The 24602-nt window shown below is 39.3% G+C and overlaps 2 protein-coding genes across 4 annotated transcripts; one reads left to right on the forward strand and one right to left on the reverse strand.

The window, feature by feature from the left end:
• The first annotated feature begins 81 nt into the window (after nucleotides 1-81).
• rabep2 (rabaptin, RAB GTPase binding effector protein 2) lies at nucleotides 82-8518 on the forward strand. The gene is made up of 13 exons (XM_026916520.3): nucleotides 82-317; nucleotides 962-1132; nucleotides 1282-1370; nucleotides 2078-2428; nucleotides 3362-3457; nucleotides 3979-4077; nucleotides 4260-4373; nucleotides 4451-4529; nucleotides 4641-4652; nucleotides 4772-4827; nucleotides 5193-5291; nucleotides 5746-5862; nucleotides 6346-8518. The coding sequence occupies exons 1-13, from the start codon at nucleotides 281-283 to the stop codon at nucleotides 6448-6450; spliced, it is 1425 nt and encodes a 474-aa protein (XP_026772321.1). The 5' UTR covers nucleotides 82-280; the 3' UTR covers nucleotides 6451-8518.
• On the reverse strand, nucleotides 8238-23086 carry atp2a1 (ATPase sarcoplasmic/endoplasmic reticulum Ca2+ transporting 1). 3 transcript variants are annotated; one of them, XM_053239325.1, is made up of 25 exons: nucleotides 22936-23086; nucleotides 22684-22821; nucleotides 21960-21977; nucleotides 20996-21078; nucleotides 19276-19380; nucleotides 18256-18394; nucleotides 17308-17388; nucleotides 17088-17173; nucleotides 16566-16863; nucleotides 15716-15882; nucleotides 14034-14122; nucleotides 13842-13944; nucleotides 13525-13656; nucleotides 13091-13216; nucleotides 12782-13000; nucleotides 12308-12419; nucleotides 11913-12136; nucleotides 11430-11650; nucleotides 11027-11229; nucleotides 10680-10765; nucleotides 10312-10445; nucleotides 9633-9750; nucleotides 9426-9543; nucleotides 9046-9085; nucleotides 8238-8578 (listed from the first exon to the last, which is right to left on the reverse strand). In XM_053239325.1, exons 2-24 carry the CDS (start codon nucleotides 22799-22801, stop codon nucleotides 9081-9083), a joined length of 2985 nt encoding a protein of 994 aa, XP_053095300.1. In that variant the 5' UTR covers nucleotides 22802-22821; nucleotides 22936-23086; the 3' UTR covers nucleotides 8238-8578; nucleotides 9046-9080. The 3 variants fall into 3 exon arrangements, with proteins under 3 accessions (XP_053095300.1, XP_026772319.3, XP_053095299.1); XM_026916518.3 differs by lacking the exon at nucleotides 9046-9085; XM_053239324.1 differs by lacking the exon at nucleotides 9046-9085 and having other exon boundaries at nucleotides 22684-23052.
• Between the last annotated feature and the right edge of the window lie 1516 nt (nucleotides 23087-24602).

Here is a 24602-nt window from a genome sequence, read left to right on the forward strand (position 1 = left end):
GCTAGCTAAGTGAACAGGAATTAGCCCTCCTTGTGTTTAGCTCATTCCCTTCCTCATCTTCCCTGCGAGCTCGAGCCTGCAGGAAGGATGATGACGCTACTTCCGCAGGGTTAAACCGGGGAAAGTTGTTTCCTGAACACTTGCAGTTGTGGACGTTTCTTCTCGTTTTATGCGTTTTCAGCTGAACTCTAAGCATCAACAGGCAGCGGGAGTAAATGCTTGTAGACGGATAATAATGCAGAAAAGGACAGGAAGTGTCGTGTTTAAAGAGTTTTAGAGAATGGAGGTGACGAGTAAAGAGGACAGCCTGTCTGGTGGTATGTAAACTACCCTTAGACGTTAGCCAACTAGCAAACAAGGCGCTTGTTGTCGACAAAGTTACTTTGTCGTCTTTTTCAGTAATGTATTATTCAAATGTAACTCATTTTATTGTGATATTTGCGCCATGACAAGCAGTTGTCGCTGTAATTGCTGCCAAATGGCAGAAATATTTCCTTTGACAGCTGTAACATTATTCAGCTGGAAAGCTATATATCACGCCATATTATGCTAATTAACACATTGTGAGCTATAAACAGGTTTAACATGTTGTTTAGCATCTAGAAAAGTTGTTTTTCTGTGATCAACAGGTGGTTTTGACGAGTCTTTCACTGGCATGCCATCTTAGATTAAATCAACCAGACCAAATCTGCTTTAATCCAATTATTATAGTGTTGTATAATTGTATATAAAAGACAAAGGCAGAGACATTGTGAGTCATTTTGCCTTAATCTGATCCTTGGAGATCTACAGTAATCTTAATCAGCAGGCAGTGATCTACACCTAAAACACTTGCGCTTGCCTGCTTGGATAGTGTTTAATCCCACGTGTCCAACATGTTTATAATGCATTTGAAAGGTGTAAGGGAGGTACATGGGCAGGGTCAGTCTGCGACCTTGTCTCTTTCTTGTTTTCTCATCAGCATTGCCTGAAGATGAGGTGAACATACAGCTCCAGCTGGTCGAGTGCCGAGCGCAGTTGGAGCACTGGCAGGGAGTGGCGAAGATCTGCGAGCTGAGCAAACAGGAGGAGCTACAGGACCTGCAGAGACAGTGTGACCAGGAGATACAGTCACTCCACGAGGCCCTGAGAGGTGCGGAGCAGAAGAGAAAGTGAAAGAGAACTTTCAGCAGATTTTATGCCATTTCATTATGGCCATGCTGATCACACTAGCTGTTCAAATAAGCACAAAATAGCTGCTTTTGCTCTCTTTGATTTTTGTTTTCTCCCTTCCTTTTTCAGAAACAGCCTCTCAGTATGAAGCCAGAATATCTGCCCTACAATCAGAGCGTGCCCAGTGGAGGAGAGCAGGGTTCAGTCCTGAAAACAGGGTGTGTGTGGGAGTTTATTCTTAGTTTGTGTGAGCAGGGCATGACGTGGAAGGGAAATTCTTAAAAGTACAGTCTCACTTTAAAGGAATACTCCAGCATTTGTCTGCATGATCTGCATCTGTAGTGTATGTGCAATTTCCAAGAGCAGTAATTTCAATCTGTTTAGCTGTACTAGAGAAAAGAACAAAAGCCTCTTTACTTGAACCTTATTAATAATGCAAGTGTAAGTTTTTTGCATCAATAGATGTTTAAAATTCTGTACAACACAAATTAAAAGCTAGAACCATTACCATTAGGATGAATTATACATATTTAGAACTATATTTCCAAATACCTTTCACTCAAGAATCCATAAAGATTGGTGTTTCACAAAAATGTTTTTTTTTTTTTTGCATGTATATTTATCAACAACTGCTGTTAGATTACCATACACAGTGCGAGTTGAGTAGTTTTCTGTTCTTCCTCAGTACATGTTGAAATTCTTCTTTGTGGCAGTTCGTGTTGTGTTTATCACACATATGCAACAAATGAAGACATAATATAGATTGAAAAACGCTAGTGTACTTCTTTAATGCAAAACATGAAAGATCACTTCCCTATTTCGTTCATTCTGTCACTTTTGCTTCCAATACAACTTTGTGCTGCCAGCAGTTTATGTAACCCTACGGTCTCTCTATTTTCTTTACTCGAACCCTTTTCAACTGTAGGACAGCAGAAAGAAAGGAAGGATAGAGAGTGCATCTCCACCTAGCGAGAGGTTGAAGAACGAGTCTCCTGAGGGTGCGGCAGGTGACGGTGACCCTCAGGAGCTGCTGGCCGAGCTCTCTGACGCAGAGAGGACAGGGCTCCACATGGAGGGATTCTACACACAGCAGTGTGACACCTCCTCTCTGTCCTGCTTCTCTCTGGATACCCCGTCCCTGCCCCGGCGCGCGCCCCCTCAGGATGACACTGCTTCCCTGGTTTCAACAGGAACACTGGTGCCTGAAGCTATCTACCTGCCGCCACCAGGCCACCGGCTGGTCACACACACAGACTGGGATGGACTCCAAGCACAAGTCAGTACAGCAGCTTTTTTAGTTTAGAATTAGTTGTTGAATCGTGAACAATAATGTTTAGATACTTTAAAGCATTCTCCAGTACAACTTATACGTAGCAGTATTTGTATATTAACCATAGTCATGTTATAAGCAGCAGTTGATTCTGATTTAAATACGCAGCATGGGCTTAGAAGGGGGTCAACCAATATTCCGATGCTAGTTTTGAGGTTGGAATGATCAGACTTTAACATACCATGACAAACTGCATGTTTTTTGCCTTATTAACTCTGAGAGAGTGAAAAAAGAGAACCTGGTGTGGGAATGACTGTAGCTGTTATAACATAAATGGTAACAGGAACTAAATTGTTTCGAATAAATTGATTAAAAGGTGGGATGTCTTTAGTAAATAAGTGGTAAATTGCTGTCGTGTAAGAAGAATAAAACACTTCCGGACATGCTGTTTTGGAAAATAGGGTGGCTGTATTCATGTCAAATTTGGTCTGATGGCAATCCAGATTTTCAGGCCATCATCAGTCTGATACTAGGTCAGTGGTGCTGTGGTTGCATTTCACAAGCGCCTGCCTGTTCAGCAGCAAATACAGGGAAGTGTTGGGTGTTTCTTTCTCAGAATGAGTTTGTCTGTTATGTCCACAGAAATTAACAGTCTTTACTGTTTGCTCAACACTTATAGCTATGCAGCTCTGTGTTGCAGTAGTAAGTCTATAAGATACTGTGTTTTAGTAAATACAAGAAGTGTTGAGTAAATATGAGGATTAATATTGATTATTGCTCAGACATTATTTTCTGCTTCTGTAGCTTCCTTTCAGTATGGAGCTTGAACCTTTCGTAGATTTGTTGTTACTAATATCTGGTAACTACCGTATATAATATGTGGTCACTGTGCAGATGTGGTTCACTTTTAGCTGCTCACTGTGTTACTGTGATTATCAGGTGGCAGAGCTTCAGGAAGAATTGACCCAATTGAGAGAGCAGAAGGCACAACTTGAGAAGGAGCTGGACACTCAGACAACAGAAACCCAGAAACAGGTAGAGAAACGTTAACTCTCATATGACTTTTGAGAGAAACGTTGACTCTCCAGAATAAGTTTCTGGATTAAAAGTCATAGGACAGCCACATTTAAAAGCTGAATACAGTGTATAATGATTGTCATATATAGATTTAATATGTTATTATTTCTTATTATGTCTTTTATGTAATTATAAGCCCTTAAGATTGTTTTGAGACCATTACATTTTTCCTACATTAGAAATTACACTCACGTGTTCACCTAAATGAGTCAGCTCAAAGATTCGACTCATTCATGAACCACACATCACTACCTGGTAGTACTGTGCAAGGTTTCATGTATTCTCCTGTAGTTAGCATGGCCTGCATTTGTATTATTTGCATTTGTATTATGCACACTTGGATATTGTGGCTGATACAAAAAAAAAATCTGAACTCAGACCTCAGCTGTGGCCTAAAATCAAGGTTCTGCTCAGAATCAGGGAGGAGTAGTCCTACCTTGTCAATAAGATGTGTGTGTGTGTGTGTGTGTGAAACACAGGTGGCAGTGCTCCAGTCCCAGGTGCAGACCTCTGAGACCCTCCTCCAAGAGCTGCAGAAATCTTTCAGCCAATCACAGAGCGCTGTACAGAGCAGATTGGTGAGTAAGGATGGAAGAAACAGTGAGCAAAATGTTCCTTTTGGACAAATTGATGATGAAAGATGTACATTTACATTTAGTCATTTTATCCAGAGTAACTTATGAAAAGTCTCGCATGTTTCTGCATTTATGCTTATGCGGCTGGGGGTTTTATATGGTGAAACTTCTCCTTTCGTGTGCAGAAAGAGCTGTCTCTGTCTCAGAGGAGAGTATGTAGTGAGCTGTCCAGGTTGAAAGGGGGAGAGATGGAAGAGAACACAGCCGGAGCTGAACACCCAGAGCTGTTTACTCTTCAGGTAACACATTTCTTATATATATGCTCAGTGTATGTGTGTGGGTGTGAGATGAATTTACTCAGCCTGTGTCTGTGTAGGGAGCACACACGGAAGAGAGGCTGCGTATTGAAATTGTGAACTTGAGGGAACAGCTGGAGATGAGAACGGAAGAGAGCGGTTAGTATGTTTATTTGTTTCTCATGCCTTCTGCTTATTGAGTGCTCTTTTTCCTGCTGTATGTTTAACTGGTGCTTATAATAACTTGTTGCTCTTTCTCTGCTCCTTCAGAGGTCCTGGAGGGTGAGTCGAGTGCATCTTTAAAATTTTGCCGTACACTTACAGAATAAACAGTGGCTGTTTCACAAAGAACAGCATGAGGTGGTGCATATATGATGCATATGTGTGTTTGTATTCCTCAGTCCAGCTCTCCAGCCTTAAAACAGAGACCGACCGCATCCAAAGCGAGAAAGAAAAGGTGTGTCTGAGTGTATTACAAAGACCGAGCACCACGGTAGGGCTGCATAAGATGGACAAAATTAGGACATTCACATTTTACTACTTCATATAATCATGTCATGATATGTCTTGCAGCATCAAAACAAACTGCTGAACTTGTGTCATTGTTAGAGATTGAGATCAATTTAACTAAAATTATAGACCAATATTATGCTAATGAAAAACAAACATGTACTTGTATGCATGATTTATTCCAGTGTATTTCAGTGTATTAAAATAAAAATAAGGAAATGACGAGGTTTATCATGAAGAGGTTTATTTTTATCTTCATCATGTGCGTGTGTGTGTGTGCGCGTGTGTGTGCGTGTTTCTGTGATTTTGTAGCTGGAGGGCGAGCTGCAGGAATGTCGCACTGAGCTGCAAGGCCTCCGGGTGGCACTGTCACATCTCCAGAGAGACGGCAAGACCCAGAACCATGAGAAGGTATTAGGAGCTGGCTTTCGTGTGTATTTGCATGTGGAATATGTGATTGTATCTCTACCGCCTCTCCACTCACCTGCTCTCTCAGAACATACACTCCAATTCAAAAGTTTGAAATCACGGTTTAAAAGTTTAAAAGCACAATGTTATCAAAAAAATTATATCCTAAATATTTGGAAAATCAGATTAGGAAAACCGGTATATAGAAAAGGTATATAGAAAACTGCAGCAATATAATTAATAATGAATTAATTTTCCCCAAATCCTTCCAACAACTTTTGGATTACTTTTGGATGTCTCATCCTCCCATTCTGACCAAATTTTGCTAATTTTTTCTTTTTTGGAGACTTACATATGTGTATGTTAGTGTAAATAATCTTCTTGCTGCTGTTGTTGCGCTTAATGAAGCCTCTTGATTTGGCTCTCGCAAATTGTCTTTCTCTTTTGTCTCTCTCAGACGGTGCTGCAGGATCAGTGTTTAGAGCTGCGCAGTCAGGTGATCAGTCTGCGCAGTCAGTTGGACACCAGCCAGGCTGTACAGAGGGACTTTGTGCAGCTCTCGCAGTCGCTACAGGTACACAGACCTAACATTTGGCCAGATGTTCACATGCAGGTTCTTTTTAATATCAGTGCTTTTATTTAAAGCTGAAACATGAGCAGCCTGATGAATCCTGTTCTATTTTGCTTTGCTAACAAGCTAGCAATTAATAGTTTATGGTTTATAAACCTTTTGAACTTAGGTAGCTTTCTGGGCTATTAAAAACAAACACGCAAGTTATTAAGAATGTATCCATCTAACACTAACTAGCCAGCAGTTTACCTAGCTAGCTAACAAGCTAATGTAAGGCCCTGTCCAAAATAGCACCCTATGCCCTACGCACCTATTCCAAGTTCATACCTTTAGTGTACAAGTGATCGAGCTAGCAGGGAGCACTCCATGGATTGTCACTAGCTAGGGGCTCTATCTATTGGCTGTTTGAACCAATGAATATTCTGCCTACAAAGGTTAGCAGTTTTCCACCTAAGCATGTACCGTAAACTGCTGTAATCTTTTCAGGTGAAGATGGAGCAGATTCGTCAGGCAGAATCTCTGGACCAAGTCAGGCTCATCCTTGGAGAACAACTTGAAGAAGAGAGTGACCAGCTCAGCAGTGCCACATGAGCCAGTAGGACATTATCACCCTTTCTCTGGACCAAAGTGAAAAGGACTGCTTTATGTTATAGCCACAGAAATGAACCAGGATCAAGCTCAGAGTCTAGCAAATTAAGAATCTAGCAAACTACCAATTATTAACTGTGGTAAATTTAGGAAACCAGCTTATTTTACTGTTTCAGTGGACGTTGTTCTCTCACACAACTTACTAACTGAAACATTTTACAGTATGGGTTGAAGCTCAGTGATTTAGAGCTAACAGCTGATGAACTTAACAAGTCTTTGACACTGTGTCCACTAACCAGACATCAACTCACTTATAGTAACTGTACAATAAATTGGAGGGTGAGTATCACTTGGCCAGTATCCATGATAATTCCTGCTAAACCTTATATACACATACTCTTTTATATATATATGTAAGTTTCAGTCACCAGCCAAATTATCAGAAACTTTAAATCCTCCTAAAAGTGGCACACTTTATTTGAAACCACTTGATTCTGCAAAAAGAGCAATAATGCAATTTTTCATGAGCAGACCTGCATTGAAGTCAGTAATGGTGCACAAGATTCTAACATATACATATGTCAGTTTGACCTGCAAGTATGCAATGAAATTTCCAGTTATGACTTCCATAACGACATGTCAACTCATCCTACAAATACAGTTATTTTTACAGCAGTGTGCTGTAGGGGAAAGAGTAAATCTGATACAACTTTGTGTTGTACGTTAATGCTAATAGGTCAACATGGGCATTTCACCGTGTAAGACTGCCCAAAGTAAGACACCAGTGACCTCCTCAGGCATGTTTTATTGCAGGGAACAATAATATCTTTGTATATGAACTTTCCTAGACTGTGACCCTGTGTTATCTTATGACTCCATGTAAAATAAACTAACACTAGGCTTAATCTGGGTCCAAGACACCAGTCTTATGAGTGCATTGATCATGCCTTCAGTAGCGTGATAATATTTATTATGTTGTGTGCCATTATCGGCTTTATACATCATACAACTGTAAATTAACATTTCACTTCACAGTGAGCATTTTCTGTTTGGTTTTGTGTTCCATTTGGAAGTGTTTTATTAAAACCCCCTTTTGCCCAAAAGAGGAATGTTGGATTGTCTACATTTATCTTTCACACTCTCTCACCTTTAATTTCAGCATGTGTGTCGTCTTTATACAGTATATAAATGAGAACATGCTGGAAATATACAGTTAAGTCCAAAACATTTAGTGTGTTATGTTTCACAGATGTTCCTTCAAAATGTTGTATGTTAACAAAATAAATAGCTTAAATGTTTTCACCTCTTTCTTTTTAAATATGATATAAATATTTTCTAATAATTTGTTTACCCACCATTTGCTTTTTGCTCCAAAAGTTGTAATATTCCAAGCATTTTTTCCTGACATTTCTTCTTATTCTGTCAGATTGCTTGGCCTATTTTGCGTATTTATCTTGACAGATATATGATATATTATAGCTCTGTCAAAATTTTGACTTTCTTGCTTTTGGCCCTTTTTAACTACTTGTAGTTTTTTTTATATATATACTGTGAAATACATTTTTCTATTTTGCACCCAAAAACCTTTGCACTCTGCTGTGTTTATACAATATGAGCATTCAGCTTTTAGCACACCAAAATCCCCTGCATTGAATTTACACGTACAGTATTTATGTAAATATGGTTAGACACAAACGAACACTGTAGGAGTTCATGAAACATTAGCTTTTTTCTTAATTTCATGCAATAGCATTTAACCACTTTAGGAGACACAGAACAGAGCCAAAGAATCTTTTTAAATATATATCTTTATTAAGAAATATATTTTTATTTTTTAGGAACAGAATCCTTAAAATACTAGTTGTTATAATGTTAATTTATTTAAATACATAAACTTAGATCACATTGATATTCACAGAACATTGTGTGTTTTATACATTTTCTTTCAATTTTTTTCTTCCTTTTTTCAGGTATGTTGACTTGTTCACTGTTAGCTGCTTGAATGTTTGTTGTAATTCCTTTTGTGATGGTAATTGTGCTCATTCTTTAAAGCCAGTTCTTTCTCATTTCATCAACTTGTCCGCTTTCTTCTCTTAGTCCCATCTCTTAGACACCAGGTTCTCTTCTTTCTCTGGAGAGGCAAAAGCCAGGCATATAAGACACCAAGTGTAGAGGAGGTTTAGCTTAGAGCCAGTGACCATTACCATCTACTTTAGTCAGCCATGTTCATGTAAGCTCTGAGTAACTGAATTGCCTTTTGATACTCCATGCAAATGAAAATAATCCATAACTCTAAATCTAGTATTAGGAGCCTTAGCCATTCATATATTCATTCAAACACATTCTCTTCTCATATATTCATTCAAACACATTCTCATTCAAAACTTTGGGAATTGCCATTTCCAAAGTTCACATCAGCCAGACTATATTATGACAGTGACACCACTATGTTGAATATTTGGTGCACTACAGTGAAATAATGCATTAGTAAAACACACAACACTAACATACTTACTCACATAGCAGTCTTTTTTTTCACACAGGAGCACAAAGACAGATCTTATGTTTAAGAAAAGGACAGGGAGGATTGTGGGATACCTTGATTTGTTACAGGAATTGTGAAGGGAACAGGATTAGGCTGGAATAAAATCGTGAAGGAGATAAGAGGAGAAGGTAAGGAAGGAAAGTGAGGTAGTTGAGGTGAAACAGTGGGTGACTTTCAGGAAAGGGAAGAGGAAAGGTTTTATTCAGGGCAACACAATTTTAAAGGTAGGAAGGGAGCATTGTAGTAAATGAGCATTTATTAACATTTAGTCTTATTAGTGAAATTGTTATAGAACCTTTAAACTATGAACAGTTTTTAAAAAAATTTCAGATCAAATCAAGAATCTAACTTGAACATTTACAATATGAATGTTCCGTATAATCAGTTTTTATTCATTTATATTGACTGTTAAGGAGTGTACATGTTCACTTACGTTCCAAGTAGGTGCGTGAGATGTACTTGAGCACCTCATCGATGAGGATGACGGGGAGAGAGAGCTTCAGCACCACGATCCACTGCTCCAGATTCAGATGAGTCAACTTGAAAATCATCTGTAGTGCAATCAAGAAAAGGATTAGAAATATAGAAGTATATTTGTTAAATTGTATCTTTGGGGGGAATGAATTGCAGTGGGACTCACAGGCAGAGGATCGACATAGATGATCATAAAGTGCAGGGACATGGACAGGGACATGGCAGCCACCAGCCAGAGGTTGCTCCAGGGAGGCATACGCAGCAGGGATTGGTTCTCTGACAAGCTACACACACATACAAAGGTTATGCGGTTTACTAGTACTGGAAAACCATCAAGATACCAAGGTATTAAAGCGCAGGTTCCCAACCCTAGTCATGAAGTACTCTCTGCCAATACATTGTAGTGTTTTCCCTGCTCTAACACGCCCACTTCAATTACAATATGAATATGTTTATTATTAGATTTGCTTATGAATGGCTTTGCCTTTGTATTTTCTTTGCTTTGAAATGAGAATCATTACTCACAGTTCTTTAGGGTCATTTTTAATAGTATGCAAGCTGTGACTTAGGCACTATCACTAAAACTAGGTGCAAATTTACACACAACTGGTGTAATTGAAAGTGTGGTATTATCGTCAAGTTTTTTTTTTTAACTATTTACCATGGGGATGAAAACTTTTGCACTCAATTTTCAGGACAGTTATATCAGTGCTGACATTGATATCTTCCTCAATACTGCTTTACTACTTTGTGTGAGATGATTTCCTGTTAAATTAATAAGACTATTTGAGCAGTTTTGTAAAGGTGTCAGAAAACAAAGCATCAAGAGTTTGTTTCAGTCTGACCTGTTGAGAGCGTTGCACATCTCAATGGTGACCAGCACAGACAGGGCCATTGTCATCGGGGGAGAGGACTCGAACACCTCACATATGATGTCGGCGAAGTCTTCATTCTCTTCAGTGCACTGCATGAAGTGGGACTGAGGAACACAGAGCCATCCAGTGAATACTGTTGGGGTTGGCCATCCGATTAAAAAGCCAGGTAAAATTTACCTATCTTTACTGATCATTTAAGATGTGAACTTATTACCATTCCAGTTAATGAGTTTAAAATGTGCATTTTGGACCAAAAGAAACAACTCTGTAAAGGGTTATTTAAGGATTAGGAAACACTGTTTGAGGCTCTGTGGTAGTTATTCGGGGGCTGGACTCACGAGCTGGTAGAAGGTCACCATTGGGCCATCCTCAGAGTAAATGAACCACCATGCAGCAGCAGCCACAGTAGCAGCTCCAACATAACCTGAAGGAGAACAGAAAGAGAAGCAGAGACACCCAAAGATAAGTTAATGAAGTATATCATTCCTTGTAGATAGAAGGCTCAGTGTTTAAGGTTCTGCACTAGCAACAGGGAGGTTGTAACAATGTGATATTTTGTTGCTGAGATTAAGAAAAGGCCAGATGCATGTCAGATCTGTTTTGAAGAAATTCGATTGTATGGTCAAAGCTGGAGGCATGGTAACCATTATCTGTCTGTATATTAATGGTAATTGCATTAAAATACCTCCAATGGCCAGGTATCTGAAGAAGAGCCAACCAGAAATGAGTGGTTCTTTGGGAGATCGAGGAGCCTTTCCCATGATATCCAAGTCAGGGGGGTTAAAACCCAGAGCAGTAGCAGGAAGACCATCAGTGACCAGATTCACCCACAGCAACTGCACTGGGATCAGGGCCTCAGGCAGACCAAGAGCAGCAGTCAGGAAGATACTGAGAGAGAAAGAGAAAGGGGCAGTTTATAATAGTTCCAGTAGGGTAAAACTTGCCTTGAATGTAGTCTTGAGAAATCACGAAAGTTGTTTTTGAACATGAACTCAGATTGCCTGATGTCATCATGAGGAAAGTGGGATAACACAGGAACAGTTCCATGTTAACAAGTGAGTGAGAGATGAAATCGCAATGTTACTCACCAGACGACCTCTCCCACGTTGGAGGAGATGAGGTAGCGGATGAACTGCTTCATGTTGTTGTAGATGGCTCTGCCTTCCTCAACAGCAGATACGATAGAAGAGAAGTTGTCGTCGGCCAGGACCATCTCCGAGGCTGACTTGGCAACGGCTGTGCCAGAGCCCATGGCAATACCAATCTCTGCCTTCTTCAGGGCAGGGGCATCATTCACACCATCACCAGTCTGTTGAAGGGCATTGAAATTGTATTTTTAAAAGCTGAACATACTGAATTATTACTGAAATAGGCAGCAATGGACATTCGACAAGAAATCCTCAGGTTCTTTAACAGCTGATTATATATAAGCCTATACCATAAATGAGGAAATATTGTTAGCATATTATAATCAAAATGTGCTAAATTCTATTTAAGCAGCATATAGTGTAATTGTAACCTTGTAAATGTCTACTGCTGAGGATGCACAGAGAGTTTTATAGCTCTCTCACCATGGCCGTGATCTCATCATAACTCTGCAGGAATTCCACAATCTTGCTCTTGTGAGAAGGCTCGACACGGGCATAGCAGCAGGCCTTGCGCACCGCTTCTCTCTGTTGTGCCAGGGGCAGGTCATCAAACTCACGACCTGTGAAAGCACGCCCAGTGACATCTTCATCCTCCTCGAAGATGCCGATGCGACGGCAGATAGCCACAGCAGTGCCCTTGTTATCACCTGTGAGTGAAGGAAAAGGTGTTTAGTTATATAGGGTTGATAATGAGATAAGAAAGGAGGAGAAACAGGATATGTCAGAGAGTGAGAAATACTGTCAGAAGATCTGGCGCAAGATCTGGTATCGATTAAAAAGAAGTAGGAAGTTGATATATAGAAAGTGATGACTCTCACCAGTGATCATAATGACCCGGATGCCAGCAGCCTTGCACAGCTGGATGGAGCCCATGACCTCTTTGCGAGGGGGATCCAGCATGCCAACACAGCCCACAAAGGTGAGATCAGTCTGAGGAGCACAGAAAACCATGATGAAGTTGGTGGAGCTTGGATCTTAACATCCTCTAAGAATACACTCTTAAAAAAGGGTTTCTCAAGGGTTTTTGGAACGGTTCTATCTTTCTATAGGGTTTCTACTTAAAATCATATTGAAAAGAAACTCTTTGTAGGTTTCTGTATAGAACGTTTAGAGGTTCCCCCAGAGGTACAAACTGAAGACTCTTTTAAGGTGCTAAAAAAATGGAAAAGAGTCTAGCAGAAGATCAAAGTTCTGTTATGTCTTGTCATAACAAACGTATATGTTCTATCAGTGGCATTCATCAGGTTCTACACCTTTTTTGTTAGAAACTGCACATCCATCCATCTACTTACCTCATAGTCAGCAAACTTGGTGGAATCCTCCAGGTTCATCTCCTCCTTCCTCAGAGGGGAGTCTCGAGTGGCCAGAGCCAGGCAGCGCAGGGTGTCACGGCCAGTTCCCCATTCCTTAATCACAGCCATGATCTTTTCTTTCACGGGGCCAGTCAGGGGTATGCGGGTGGTTCCCACACGCACATATGCACATCTGTCAATCACACCTTCGGGAGCACCCTGCATGAAGATTTGTTAAGAGAAGGTTCATTAAGTGCAAGGTTCTTCTTCATATTTTGACTGTAAATGTCAGTCGAAAGGTGCATTAACCTTGACAAACATCTTATTGCCAAGAGACGCCTTGGAGGGCTTGGCTGGAGAGCAGTAGACAGACATGGACTTCCTGTCACGGGAGAACTCCAGTGTGAACTCTTTCTTCATCAGCTGCTTAATTACCTAGTGAAGAAGGCAGAAGTAACAATTAGACAAAGTAGAACCTTTTTAGAAAGCTAGAGCTTTCTGAAGAACCCTTGAGTAACCCTTTTCTAATAGTGCAAGATAAGGGTTTTATACAATCAACCTCTTTAAAAATAATTTTGTAGAATTTTGAAATGTGATTAAGAAATCTTGACAGGTGTAAAAGAAAAACTGTGGCATACACAATGAGAAATTTTGAAAATTGTGGCTTAGTGGATTATTTGGACTTGTTATAAGCCATGAAGAGGTGAAGTAATATAATAAAATAATATAGTAAACATACTTACAGTGCAACAGGCATTGGCTCTCTCCACCTTTGACAGGCCACGGACCTCAGTGTTGAACACGTTCATCTTTTCCACCAGACAGCAGAGTGCAGTCTCAGTGGCTTCACCCACCTTCTCATAGATTCCCTTAGACTATTAGACAGAAAGAATACATTTTTATAGTAGAAACAGCTGGAGCTCATTCTCATTAATGTTTATATGAAGTGATTTTATTGGTAAAGTTTTGTCTTTACCAATAAAATCACTTCGTATGAACATTAATGAGAATATGAAGAAAAGGTGTGCAGGAAAGTGAGTGTGTGGGAGAAAGTGCTGACCTCATTATAATCCAGAGAGGAGTCGTTACACAGGGCACAGATGGTAGCCAGCTCAACCAGCCCATCATACTGGCCACATTTCACAGGAAGAACACCTTTAGTTCTGCAGAAAGTGAGTATGTCTCCATATTCAGTATGTGTGTATATTTTTTGTTCTGTTCATAGCTGCCCAGTAATTTGTGGTCTACTTACACTTCTCCTTCAGGAGTGTATTTTGAGCCAGAGATATCATACTGGTCAAGAGTCACATTGTCCCCTTCCACCTTCTCAATGATGAACATCTAAACAGACAGTATAGACACTTTTGTTAGCATTATATTTTAACGTAACAAATTTGAAAGAAGACACAACACAACAGTTTTCTCACAGTGTATCTGCAAAAACAAAATAACTGACCCAAGTCTCATTTTTCTGCCCTGAACCTTATTCCGATTACTGAAAAGACTTTCTGTGGTGGATCCTCATGTATCTTGGACTCTTGGCAATCACATCAGTTTTAATCAGCATACAGTACAACTGATAAAACTGAATTGAAATTAAATTGAATTGATTTGATTTGATATCTATAAACACTGCCAACATCTATCTGTAATCTAAAACTTGGAACACTTCATGTTGACCCCTCATCTCCTGGTGTCACTGTGTAACATATTTTAATATAATGTCCAAACCAGTTTCTTTACCAAGCTACCAACCAGCAACAGCGACCAACCCACAAGCAGTACAGCTGATATTTCCAAAATTATAGGTCTTCCTATTCATAACATGTGCATTGTAACAACCAAAACCATCTTGCAAAGGACTAATGTGATGCCCCAAGATACTGAGCATCCCTTAAATCTATGCATTATTCTACTCCTGTCTTGTTCCTGATAGAAGACATAAGCTGGTCATTGTACTAAGAGCTTTATTCCCTCAGGAGTATGCTATTAACTGAGTCTAACTGAACAGAGGCACAAGAACCAAACGTTAACATGCCTAACCTGCATTCTTTGGTAAAAAAAAAAAAAAGGTTCCATGTAGCAAGTAAAGGGCTCAATGGATTGTCTCCAATGGATTGGATGTCTTTAAAGCGTCTATGTAAACCCATACATCTATGTAGAAAAATATTCCTTTCAGAAAAGGAACCATTAACTATCCAAAGAACCACAGAGAATCTTTTTTTAAGAGTATAACTTAACCCAATAGAACCCAATAGAACCCAACAGATCCTTGTTAGAAACCATGAACCATTAACAATACAAAGATTTGTGAACCCATTTTTTTCAGATTCCAAGAGTGTAGCAGAATCTAACCTAAAGGAACCTAATAGAACTGAGCCTAAGATAATCTAACACAACCTAACCAAAACTAATATAACAGAGATTTCTTTCATCTAGCACCCTAAAGAATTTTTTGGCTTGTCCTTCTGTGGGAACAATTAAAATTTCTTACAAGAACCTTACAAGAAAGTGTTTTTCTTTCAGAAACTGTTTCAGGTAGAACTCCTTTGGAAAGGTAGAAATGTTAAGCATACAGAACTCTTGAGTTGTGTGATCTAACCTAGTGGAACCTAAACTACCTGAGTAGCTACCTATTCTATACTTTTAGGGACACAAAGTTTTCATTTAGCACCATTTAAGGATTCTGTGTTTTGTCCCTAAAAAAGACCCTTACAACAAAGCATCTCTATTTCAGAAACATCTCAAATAGAACCCCTTTAGACAGGTAGAACTATTAACTGTCCAATTAATCCATGACAAACTCTTTTTTTTTCTAATGAAACTCAACTTAATCAAACTTAATTAAATTTAACCAGGCCTGGCATGACTAAACCTAACCTTACCAAACCTAACCTGTGTGTATGCAATTATGTACTCATATCTGTTTCCCACCTTGGTCACACACATCTGGTTGGTGGTCAGAGTACCAGTCTTGTCGGAGCAGATGACTGAGGTACAGCCCAGAGTCTCCACAGAAGGCAGAGATCGCACAATGGCATTCTTCTTGGCCATACGGCGTGTGCCCAGAGCCAAGCATGTCGTAATCACAGCAGGAAGACCTACCAACATCCAATCAGATAAGGTATGTATTAACAAAATGCACACAAAGAACACAGACAAGAATCCACTAAACAAGATTACATGCAGCCCGAAGCGAAGTAGAGCTACTGTTACCTCCCTGCGGTTGATTCTTTTCCTTTAACAGCACGTCCCAATGCGTTTTATTCCTCTTAAACTATAGTAAGTTTCCAGCATTTAAATTAGACATGTCATAATTTTTGCCAGTTTATAGTTACATTTAATGATGTGGAACATGTATTCCTGTTATCTATTACATTATAGCAGCTGAAAATAGTTGTTCCCTCACCAGGCACAGCTCTCTTCTGAAGTTAAAATGCAGCTTGTTACTGAGAAACCTAAAAGAGCAAACTCGTCTGTCCTGAAGACTTTCCTGTTGGTAAATCTACTATTTCAAAGCACTGACACTGGACACTCCTTTCATAAATGTTAAAAAAAAAACATCTCTCAACAGAGAACTTCATGATATCAACAATTATATGTTGTCTTGTGAGGTCCTTGTGAATTAGCTGGTACTATAGAAACAATAATGTATTAGAAAAAGTGCATTAATATAAACCTGTGATTTGCCTTGTAGCTGTCACTTCTATTAGAGCTGGAACTGTCTAACCAATCAGAATTAAGAATTCTGTATGCTGTGGTGTAATAGTCATTAGTCTCTCACCCTCTGGGATGGCAGCCACAGCCAGGGCCACAGCGATTTTAAAATAGTAAATGGCGCCACGGATCCAGGAGCCACCATGCACGGGGTCATTGAAGTGGCCGATGTTGATGAGCCACACGGCCACACAGATGAGCGAGATGACCTTGGAGAGCTGTTCTCCAAATTCGTCCAGCTTCTGCTGCAGTGGCGTCTTCTCCTGCTCGGTGGCTGCCATCTGGTCACGGATCTTTCCGATCTCGGTGGAGACGCCAGTGGCCACAACTACACCGATGGCTTTTCCTGCAGCGATGTTGGTGCCCTGTACAGGATGGACAGAAATGAGTGAGTTAATATACAACTGATAAAGATGGTAGGCTACAGAAAGGAAGAAGTGTGGATAGATGATGAAGGCTGCTTATACTGAGAGAGCGATATTCTGAGAGGAAGACTGATAAACAGATAAAGTAATTACATACTCTGAAAGAGAAATGGATAAAGGGATGATGTGAGATAGAGTATAAAATAAATGAAAGAGAAACTCACAGAGAAGAGCATGTTCTTCTTGTCCTGATTGACAGCTCTGGGGTCAGGCACAGACTCTGTGTGCTTAATCACACTCACAGACTCACCTATAAGAGACAGACAGTTAGGGGTATTTATAGGTGGTTAATAATTTTATTTGACTTCATTATATGTATAAATGTCTGACTGAACCATATATAATGGTCAGTGTCTTTAATATTATATGTCTAGGAGCCTGTACCAGTAAGGATGGACTGGTCAACACGCAGAGTTGTGGATTTGATTGAAGTGATTCTGATATCAGCGGGGACTTTATCACCAACTGCAGGAAAGAGAAAACACACACATGTTACTACTACTAATACTTCTACTACTACTTCTACTACTACTGCTAATAACAATAACAACAACATGTTTTCACTGTCTAGGCTTTACCTAAAATAATGAAAGATAATTATAAAAATATATAACGTTTTTGGTAATGTTTATAGTTTTTTTCGGAGATTTTTTATTCTAGGTCTGATTTTTTTTTTTTTTTGGTCTTCATCAGACCAACAATGGAAGAGAATTTCTCAGTTTTTTCCAGTTGAAACTGATTGGAGGTTCAGAAATAATGTATGGCATCATAATCCTATAATAATCTCTAATATGTACAAATTACATAGTTATTTAAGATAAAAATCTTTTTATTGGGAAATATTGAGCCTGATGAGAGGTATAGACAGAGCCAAAAAAACACGAGTCTGCAAAAAGCCATAAACCAGCTGACCGCAGAGAGAAAGGAGTGATGAAGAGTGAACAGGTGGGAAATGAAAGAGAAGGAGAGAGGGATAAAGGGAGAGAGAGAGAGGGATTGAGATGGGGGCAAGTGGAAGACAGGTGCTGGGCCATATTTATACACCAGCTTTTCTTTGACTATGCTCTTGATGAGATCTCTTAACCTTCTCTGATCCCTTTATTCCCTCCCTCTCCCTCTCTCTATCTCTCTCTTTCTTTCTTTTCACTCTCTTTTACACACACACACACACACGCACACACACATACACTTATTCTGATTACCATAAAAGAATAGTTTAACTCCCTCAAGGACATGAATATCGTAGGTGGCCATATTGGTTATCTGTGTTGGTGGTTCCCATTTTAGGTTTTTATTTGATGAAGTGAGTTATGTGTGTGTGTGTGTGTGTACCTGACACTTCCACGATGTCTCCAGGGACGATCTCCCTGGCCTTGATCCTCTGCACACTCTTCCTGTCAGCTCGGTACACCTTGCCCATCTCTGGCTCATACTCCTTCAGAGCCTCAATGGCACTCTCAGCATTGCGCTCCTGAGGAAGGAAGTATTCATCCAAAGTCAGTTCCTATAATCCACCCCCTCTCTTTACAGCTCAGAGCCCTTCTTCTGTCCCTGACATGCATAGTTTCCAGATGAGCATTGCTGTTTCCATATGGACCTTGCTGAAATCTGACCAGCCTTCTGTACCATGATGATAAGGCTACATTGTCATGCTGAAAAATAATAAATAATCCACTGAGATATTTTACAGTGTGTTTGAGGGCTTTTTCGTGTATGCCATTATTGTTTTTTTCTTTTCACTAATGATCAAGACGGTACTATGGCCCACTTGTTGGCTGGAACAATGATGATGGGCGTCCTCTCAAATTTTCTACTGTTCCAGACTTTTGAACCTTCTTTTTTTTTATTACGACCCTGATTGTGCTTAGTGGTATTTTAACTGCTTACGTCATTTGTTTTTTCCAATTTTTCTACATACATACCTTGGGGAACAATAGAGTCTCTGAAGACTGAGAGCATATTTAAAACACTAAAGGACTGACAGAGTGACAATTTTTGCGTTTATTTTAGTTTTATTTAGGGATGCCAATATTTGTGGCACATGTTTTTGAAAGGAAATTTTATGAAATATGTCCTTATGAGAACTTTAAGTATTTTCCTGAGTTGTTTAAGTGGAAATTTGGAATCATTTTGAATTCATATTTAATTAATATTTATTTTAAACATCCATTTTTGCTTATTTGTTTTAAAAAAAGTGCCAATAGGTCTGGTCAAAAAGAATCAAAACACAATAAACATTTATTACTTTGGATGCATGTATTTAAGTTTCTATCACTGCCACCCTGCCAGGTCCTCTTACTGTCACCCAACCAACATCTTTACGTGTGTATGCGTGTGTTTGTGTCACCTCACCTGCCAAACTCCGACCACAGCATTGGCAATAAGGATGAGCAGAATAACGAAAGGCTCGACGAAGGCAGTTACAGTTTCCTCACCCTCCTCAAACCAGGCCAGAACCTGAGGTGCAATGAGAAGAACTCCTCAGAATAACATCATAACGGCAATAATCTGCGTGTGACTGTTTGTGTCACAGTGTACGGTGTTATTTCCCCACCATAGTAAAGGAACGAGAGAGAGAGAGAGAAGACATTCTGTCCTGAATACTCTATTGTATCACAATCATTATTCATATATCTTTATTATCTTCTTGGCTCCATCTTCTTTTCACACCATGAATATATCCTGCATCGCATAGTCCCTTCTAATTCCTCCCCCTCTTTCTCTGTCTGTTTCTCTGTGATGGAGAGATGGTGTGAGAACAGCTGCCTCGGCTCATTGTGTCTTCCTCCTGAATCTCTCACACGCAGCACTTGCTTTATGGCACATTAACACCAGCTCTCTGACATTCTTTCTCTCCTTTGCTCTCTTTTTTTGTTTCTATCTCTGTCTCTCTACCAGGTAATCCTCATATCTTCCATCCCTGACCTTTTGTACATGGGTTCTGTTCCTCAGCCTGGCTTTAAATAATGATCTCCTTTTTTCTCTCTCCCCCTCAGTCTCTCTCTCGTTCCCCCTCCTATCTTTCTTTCCCCAGCCGTTTAAGGCCATAATGACAGCTGTTCTGGCACAGAGGAGAATTAGTGTTGCATAGTCATCCCCATGATGACACTTTAAACCCAATTAGAAGTGGCAGAGTGAAAGTGTGAGAATGATCTGATCACTCTGATTGGTGACCATTTTGTTACAATACAGATGTGATTTATGTAAGTAGTTTTAAGTATTAAGTAGTTTTTCAGGAACTCAATCTTATACCAGATTTATACCAATATCATCAAAACAGGGCATCATAAAGGATCATTATAACTTAAGACTGTAGTTATGCCAGTAATTATTGTAAGACATATGGTATATACAAATTGCAAAATACATTTAAGTACACCAAAAGCAGGAAACAATAAAATGTACCATTTATGCTACATTAGCTGACTTAAGAATAGATCTCCAGCCATCCTTTAGAAGTAGACACAAAATCCTACAGACCCCTATAGAGACTTGTACAATGAAAAAACACTGTATTTGGTTTGTCTTTAACACGCTGTGTAAAATGCAAAACTTTATAATTGTTAAAAGCTTTACAAGCACTAATATCTGTTAAAAAAAAAAGTATGTAGCATGTGTGAAACTATACCCCTGTGAAGTCTAACACTTCTGCCATACATCACACCTCTGAACTTGCAGTTTACCCACAATGCATTGCTCAGGGCTAAAGGGTGAAGAGGACACATTTTGATGGACAGGGGAGCTTGGGCATGTGACAAATGTGTCCCTGCCATTCACATCAGTGTTAACTATGCCTATCTGTGTCTCAGTATGAAGTCCTGCTTCCTTTTAAGTGCGCTACACACCCACATTTGGCACCTCACTTGCAACAATAGCCCCTTTCTTTACGTCCTGTAAAGGATGGATAAAAGTAGTTTGTATTCTATTTATGGAAACAAAAAACTGGGGGAAAGACTGCAGGTTGTTTTTTAATTCAAATGCATCCCACTAATACATCAATGTTATTTTCTTAATTGATTGATTGATTTTTTTTTTTAATTATTATAAAAAGAGGTGATTTTGATTTACTTACAAAAGATATGCAGGCAGCTAGCAGCAGGATCCTGACCAACAAATCCTCAAACTGCTCTACTACCAGCTCCCAGATTGATTTACCTGTGAGAAAGTGAGAAAGTATGTATGCAGTGTTTTTCGTGAACACTGGAACTACTGAACCTTGCATATAAAAGTACATTTAAATCTCAAGGTAGTTGAGTTTGTAAAGCTTAGACGATTCCATTCAATTTTTTTTAGACTGATGCTCATAAATTCTGGTAACATATCTCGTAGCATGTTTATTTAACGTGTTTATTGTATTATGCTATACCACAACGTGGATAAATTCTTGATTCTGATTGGTCAGATGGTATCAATTATTTTTCTGTCACAGGAGCTCTGACAGTAGTTCAGGATGCAGTTCTAGTCACGGATTTATTTAATGCAGTTGTTCTAATAGATTAATAATGTATCGTTTCTATAGCAACAGCTCATTCACAGGAATGTGAAGTGGCAGATGCTCCACATAATTTAAGCCTAGCAATAAATGGATATAAAAATTGTTGCTATTTTCGGCTTATTAATTTGAATAAAAACAGACTCTTTATAGCTGCTATAACATAAGTAATAATGGGAACTAACTTGTTTTGCCATTTATACATTTATATCCATTTATATATCCACGTATATATATATATCCATATTTATATTTTATGTTTAATTGTATGATGCATTGTTCTATAATAAATAAAAAATTCATTGGCAAATCATTGGCAAATTGCTGTTGTATACGAGGATTAAAACACTGTCATTGGATAATAATCAACTTTAGAGTGGTAATGACCCCTCTCTTTGATCACATTGATTATTTTCCTGTAACAGTGTGCCTTATCATATTTTATTCCTTACTCGGTGTATCAGCTAATAATTTTGAAAATTACTTGCAAGAAGGAGCAGAGTAAACACAGACAAAACCTGAAAGAGAGAGAAAAAACATTCACCTTCCTCAGCAGGCAGCTCTGTGATTGGTCAGTTCAGTCCAGGAGGTGGGATAAAGGAAACAAAGCAAAATAAAGATTATTAATGTGTACATTATTATAGTCATATTCATTATTGTCTTGAACAGTTATTATGGTTAAATATTTGTAGTCAATACAGTATATATATATCAGCTTAATATGAGGCTTTGCCCTTTAGTGTCCGGCAGTCTTCATGCACATGGTTAATGATAGCCACTGATTTCTCTAGATGACTTATTGATGTCTTAGTTGCCTTATAGAGGTCTTATTTTTATTGAATCACAGCTTAATGTCTCACCCTTTCTTTTTTTTTTTTTTGCTACCTTTCATCAACAAAGCTTATTATTATTTTTTTTTAAATCTGCAATTAATTTGACATCCACACTTCCAGGCCTAAAGATTAGTGGATAAAACAAATGATAGGTTGGAAAACAGATGTTAGCTTGGATGTGTATTCCACAGATAATAATGTAAATAAGATATAATTACTCAACACATACTCTCTCTAATTTTTTTTTTTTTGCCATTATTCCATATTTTCTATGCCTGCCCACTTTGATCTTTTGTCTACTTGGCCTACAAGTCTGATAGGACAATTTTCTCTATCTAAAAACTGTGTTCTTCTTGGTCCTTTTCCTTCCATTTATTCATCCATCCTTCCTTCCATCCTTCCATCCATCCATCCATGAGTTCATGTGCCCCTCACCGTTATAGCCGAACTTGGCCAAGTTCCTTTTAACCTGGTCAGGTGAGAGGCCCGTGTTCTCGCTGACACCAAAGTAGGACAGGCACTCGCTTGGCTCCTGTGTGTGAGCGTTCTCCATCCTCTCAGCTCAAGGGGAGGCTTTGCAAAAAAACAACCAAAGATCAGATCCCAACTCAGAAAAGTCCACCGTGAAGTGGAAAAAATAGGTCTATTTCCGTTAGAGGACAGAGAGTGTAAAAATGTGTTACCCACCAACACTTTCTAAAAGTGTGGAAATTGGGACAAAATCAACAGCCCCAGTCGTTCGCTCTCTCTCTCCCCTCTCTCTTTCGCCTCCTCTCCTCCCTGGGCTGACAGAAAGTGCTAACTGTTGCTCATCTCCATACGGTTTTATAAAGACACCCCAAAGCCTCTTGCCTAGAGGCACACTCTTGCAAGACCCCCTATTGGCTGAGGTGGCACGTATATGGAGAAGGGGCAGGGCCTGTGATGGAGAGAGGTGACTGGAGTAATTTGGCAGCAACTGTGGGCCTGAGTGTATTTGTGTGTGAGGGGGTTAGCCTTGAAGCAGGGGTCTGAAAATGGTGTCTGTTTTTGGAACATACATGGTCAGTATAGGATGGAAGGCATGGAGTCAGGGATTGTGGTATTGAGTGGTGAGGGATAGGAGACATAGTGACTGATAGCTCAAGTGTCTTATTGGTCTTACAGGGGCAGAAAGAGGTCACCTTGGCTCACCATGGGCTCTACTATGTAATAAGTAAGGACATTCTGTTCAGGGGATTAACAGCCCAAATGACTAGGCATGGAAAAGTTTGTCTGTGTGTGTGTGGGTGTGTGTGAAAGTAAGAAGCCTTAAGAGTTCACATCAGGATTTCAAAAACAATACGACATAAAATACTGGTCTGTGTGTTGAGTGGTTAAAGGAGAGGGAGAGACACAGAAGTCTGAGTGCACTATTAAGTCAGTGTGAACCTGCAGGACCACTGCCTCCTCATGCCTCCAATCACAGGCTGAATCCAGCGCTATAGGTCATCCCGATTCTCCACTTATTAAATATGAATTATTATGAATTATCATAAGTTTAGTATATAATGTTACAGAAATTAGGAAGACACAAAGTGGGATCTTTCAAGTAGAAACTTCAAGTTTACAGGAGCCATCATGAGTGTCTCAGAATGGTTTTCAAGCATACCTTCATTATAATCATCTCCAGATGGTTCACAGGGTGTCATAACAAAGAAAACGACTAAAATGAATTAAAACAAAATGCACAAACAAGGTGAGAAAGCATCAAAGGGGATCAGAGCATATGTATGGAAATCTTTCTTTCTTTCATTCTTCCAGACATGTTCAGCTGCTGTTCTGTCCTTTGACCTTTGACCTTAACACAGCCTGATCTGTCGTCATGTACCTCCCGGAGGCTCAATGACATTTAACTCAGTATCCCCCAAGATCAGCTTACAGACCCACAACACACATACGTACACACACTGATCAATGTTAATGCGCCTTACACACTCCATAGAAGCCTTTGGCTACTTAACACAGTTCTACACCACACACGTGCAGTGCTCTCCGAGCAGACTTTCCTCAAGGCTATCTTTTCTTACAAACTTCGTTTGTACACTCTTGGTGAAAAAAGTTAAATCTAGAACCTTTAAAGATTTCTTCGGTTTATCCATTAGTCCCTCTGACAGTGTTATCCTATCAGAGATGGTTCCTAGTAGAACCCTAGTCTATATATATTCATACTTACATTTTACACTTTGTTACTTCTTTATGTGTATATATATATTATGCTTCACTATATTACTCTCATGTTCTATATATACTACATGCCATGTTGTTTCTTTCTGTGCACCTATACATTTTCTGCCTCCCACCTATATCTTCAGTCTTGGGGAATGAGCATAGGT

Source organism: Pangasianodon hypophthalmus, chromosome 13 (genome assembly GCF_027358585.1).
Source record: "Pangasianodon hypophthalmus isolate fPanHyp1 chromosome 13, fPanHyp1.pri, whole genome shotgun sequence".
Classification (NCBI taxonomy): Eukaryota; Metazoa; Chordata; class Actinopteri; order Siluriformes; family Pangasiidae; genus Pangasianodon; species Pangasianodon hypophthalmus.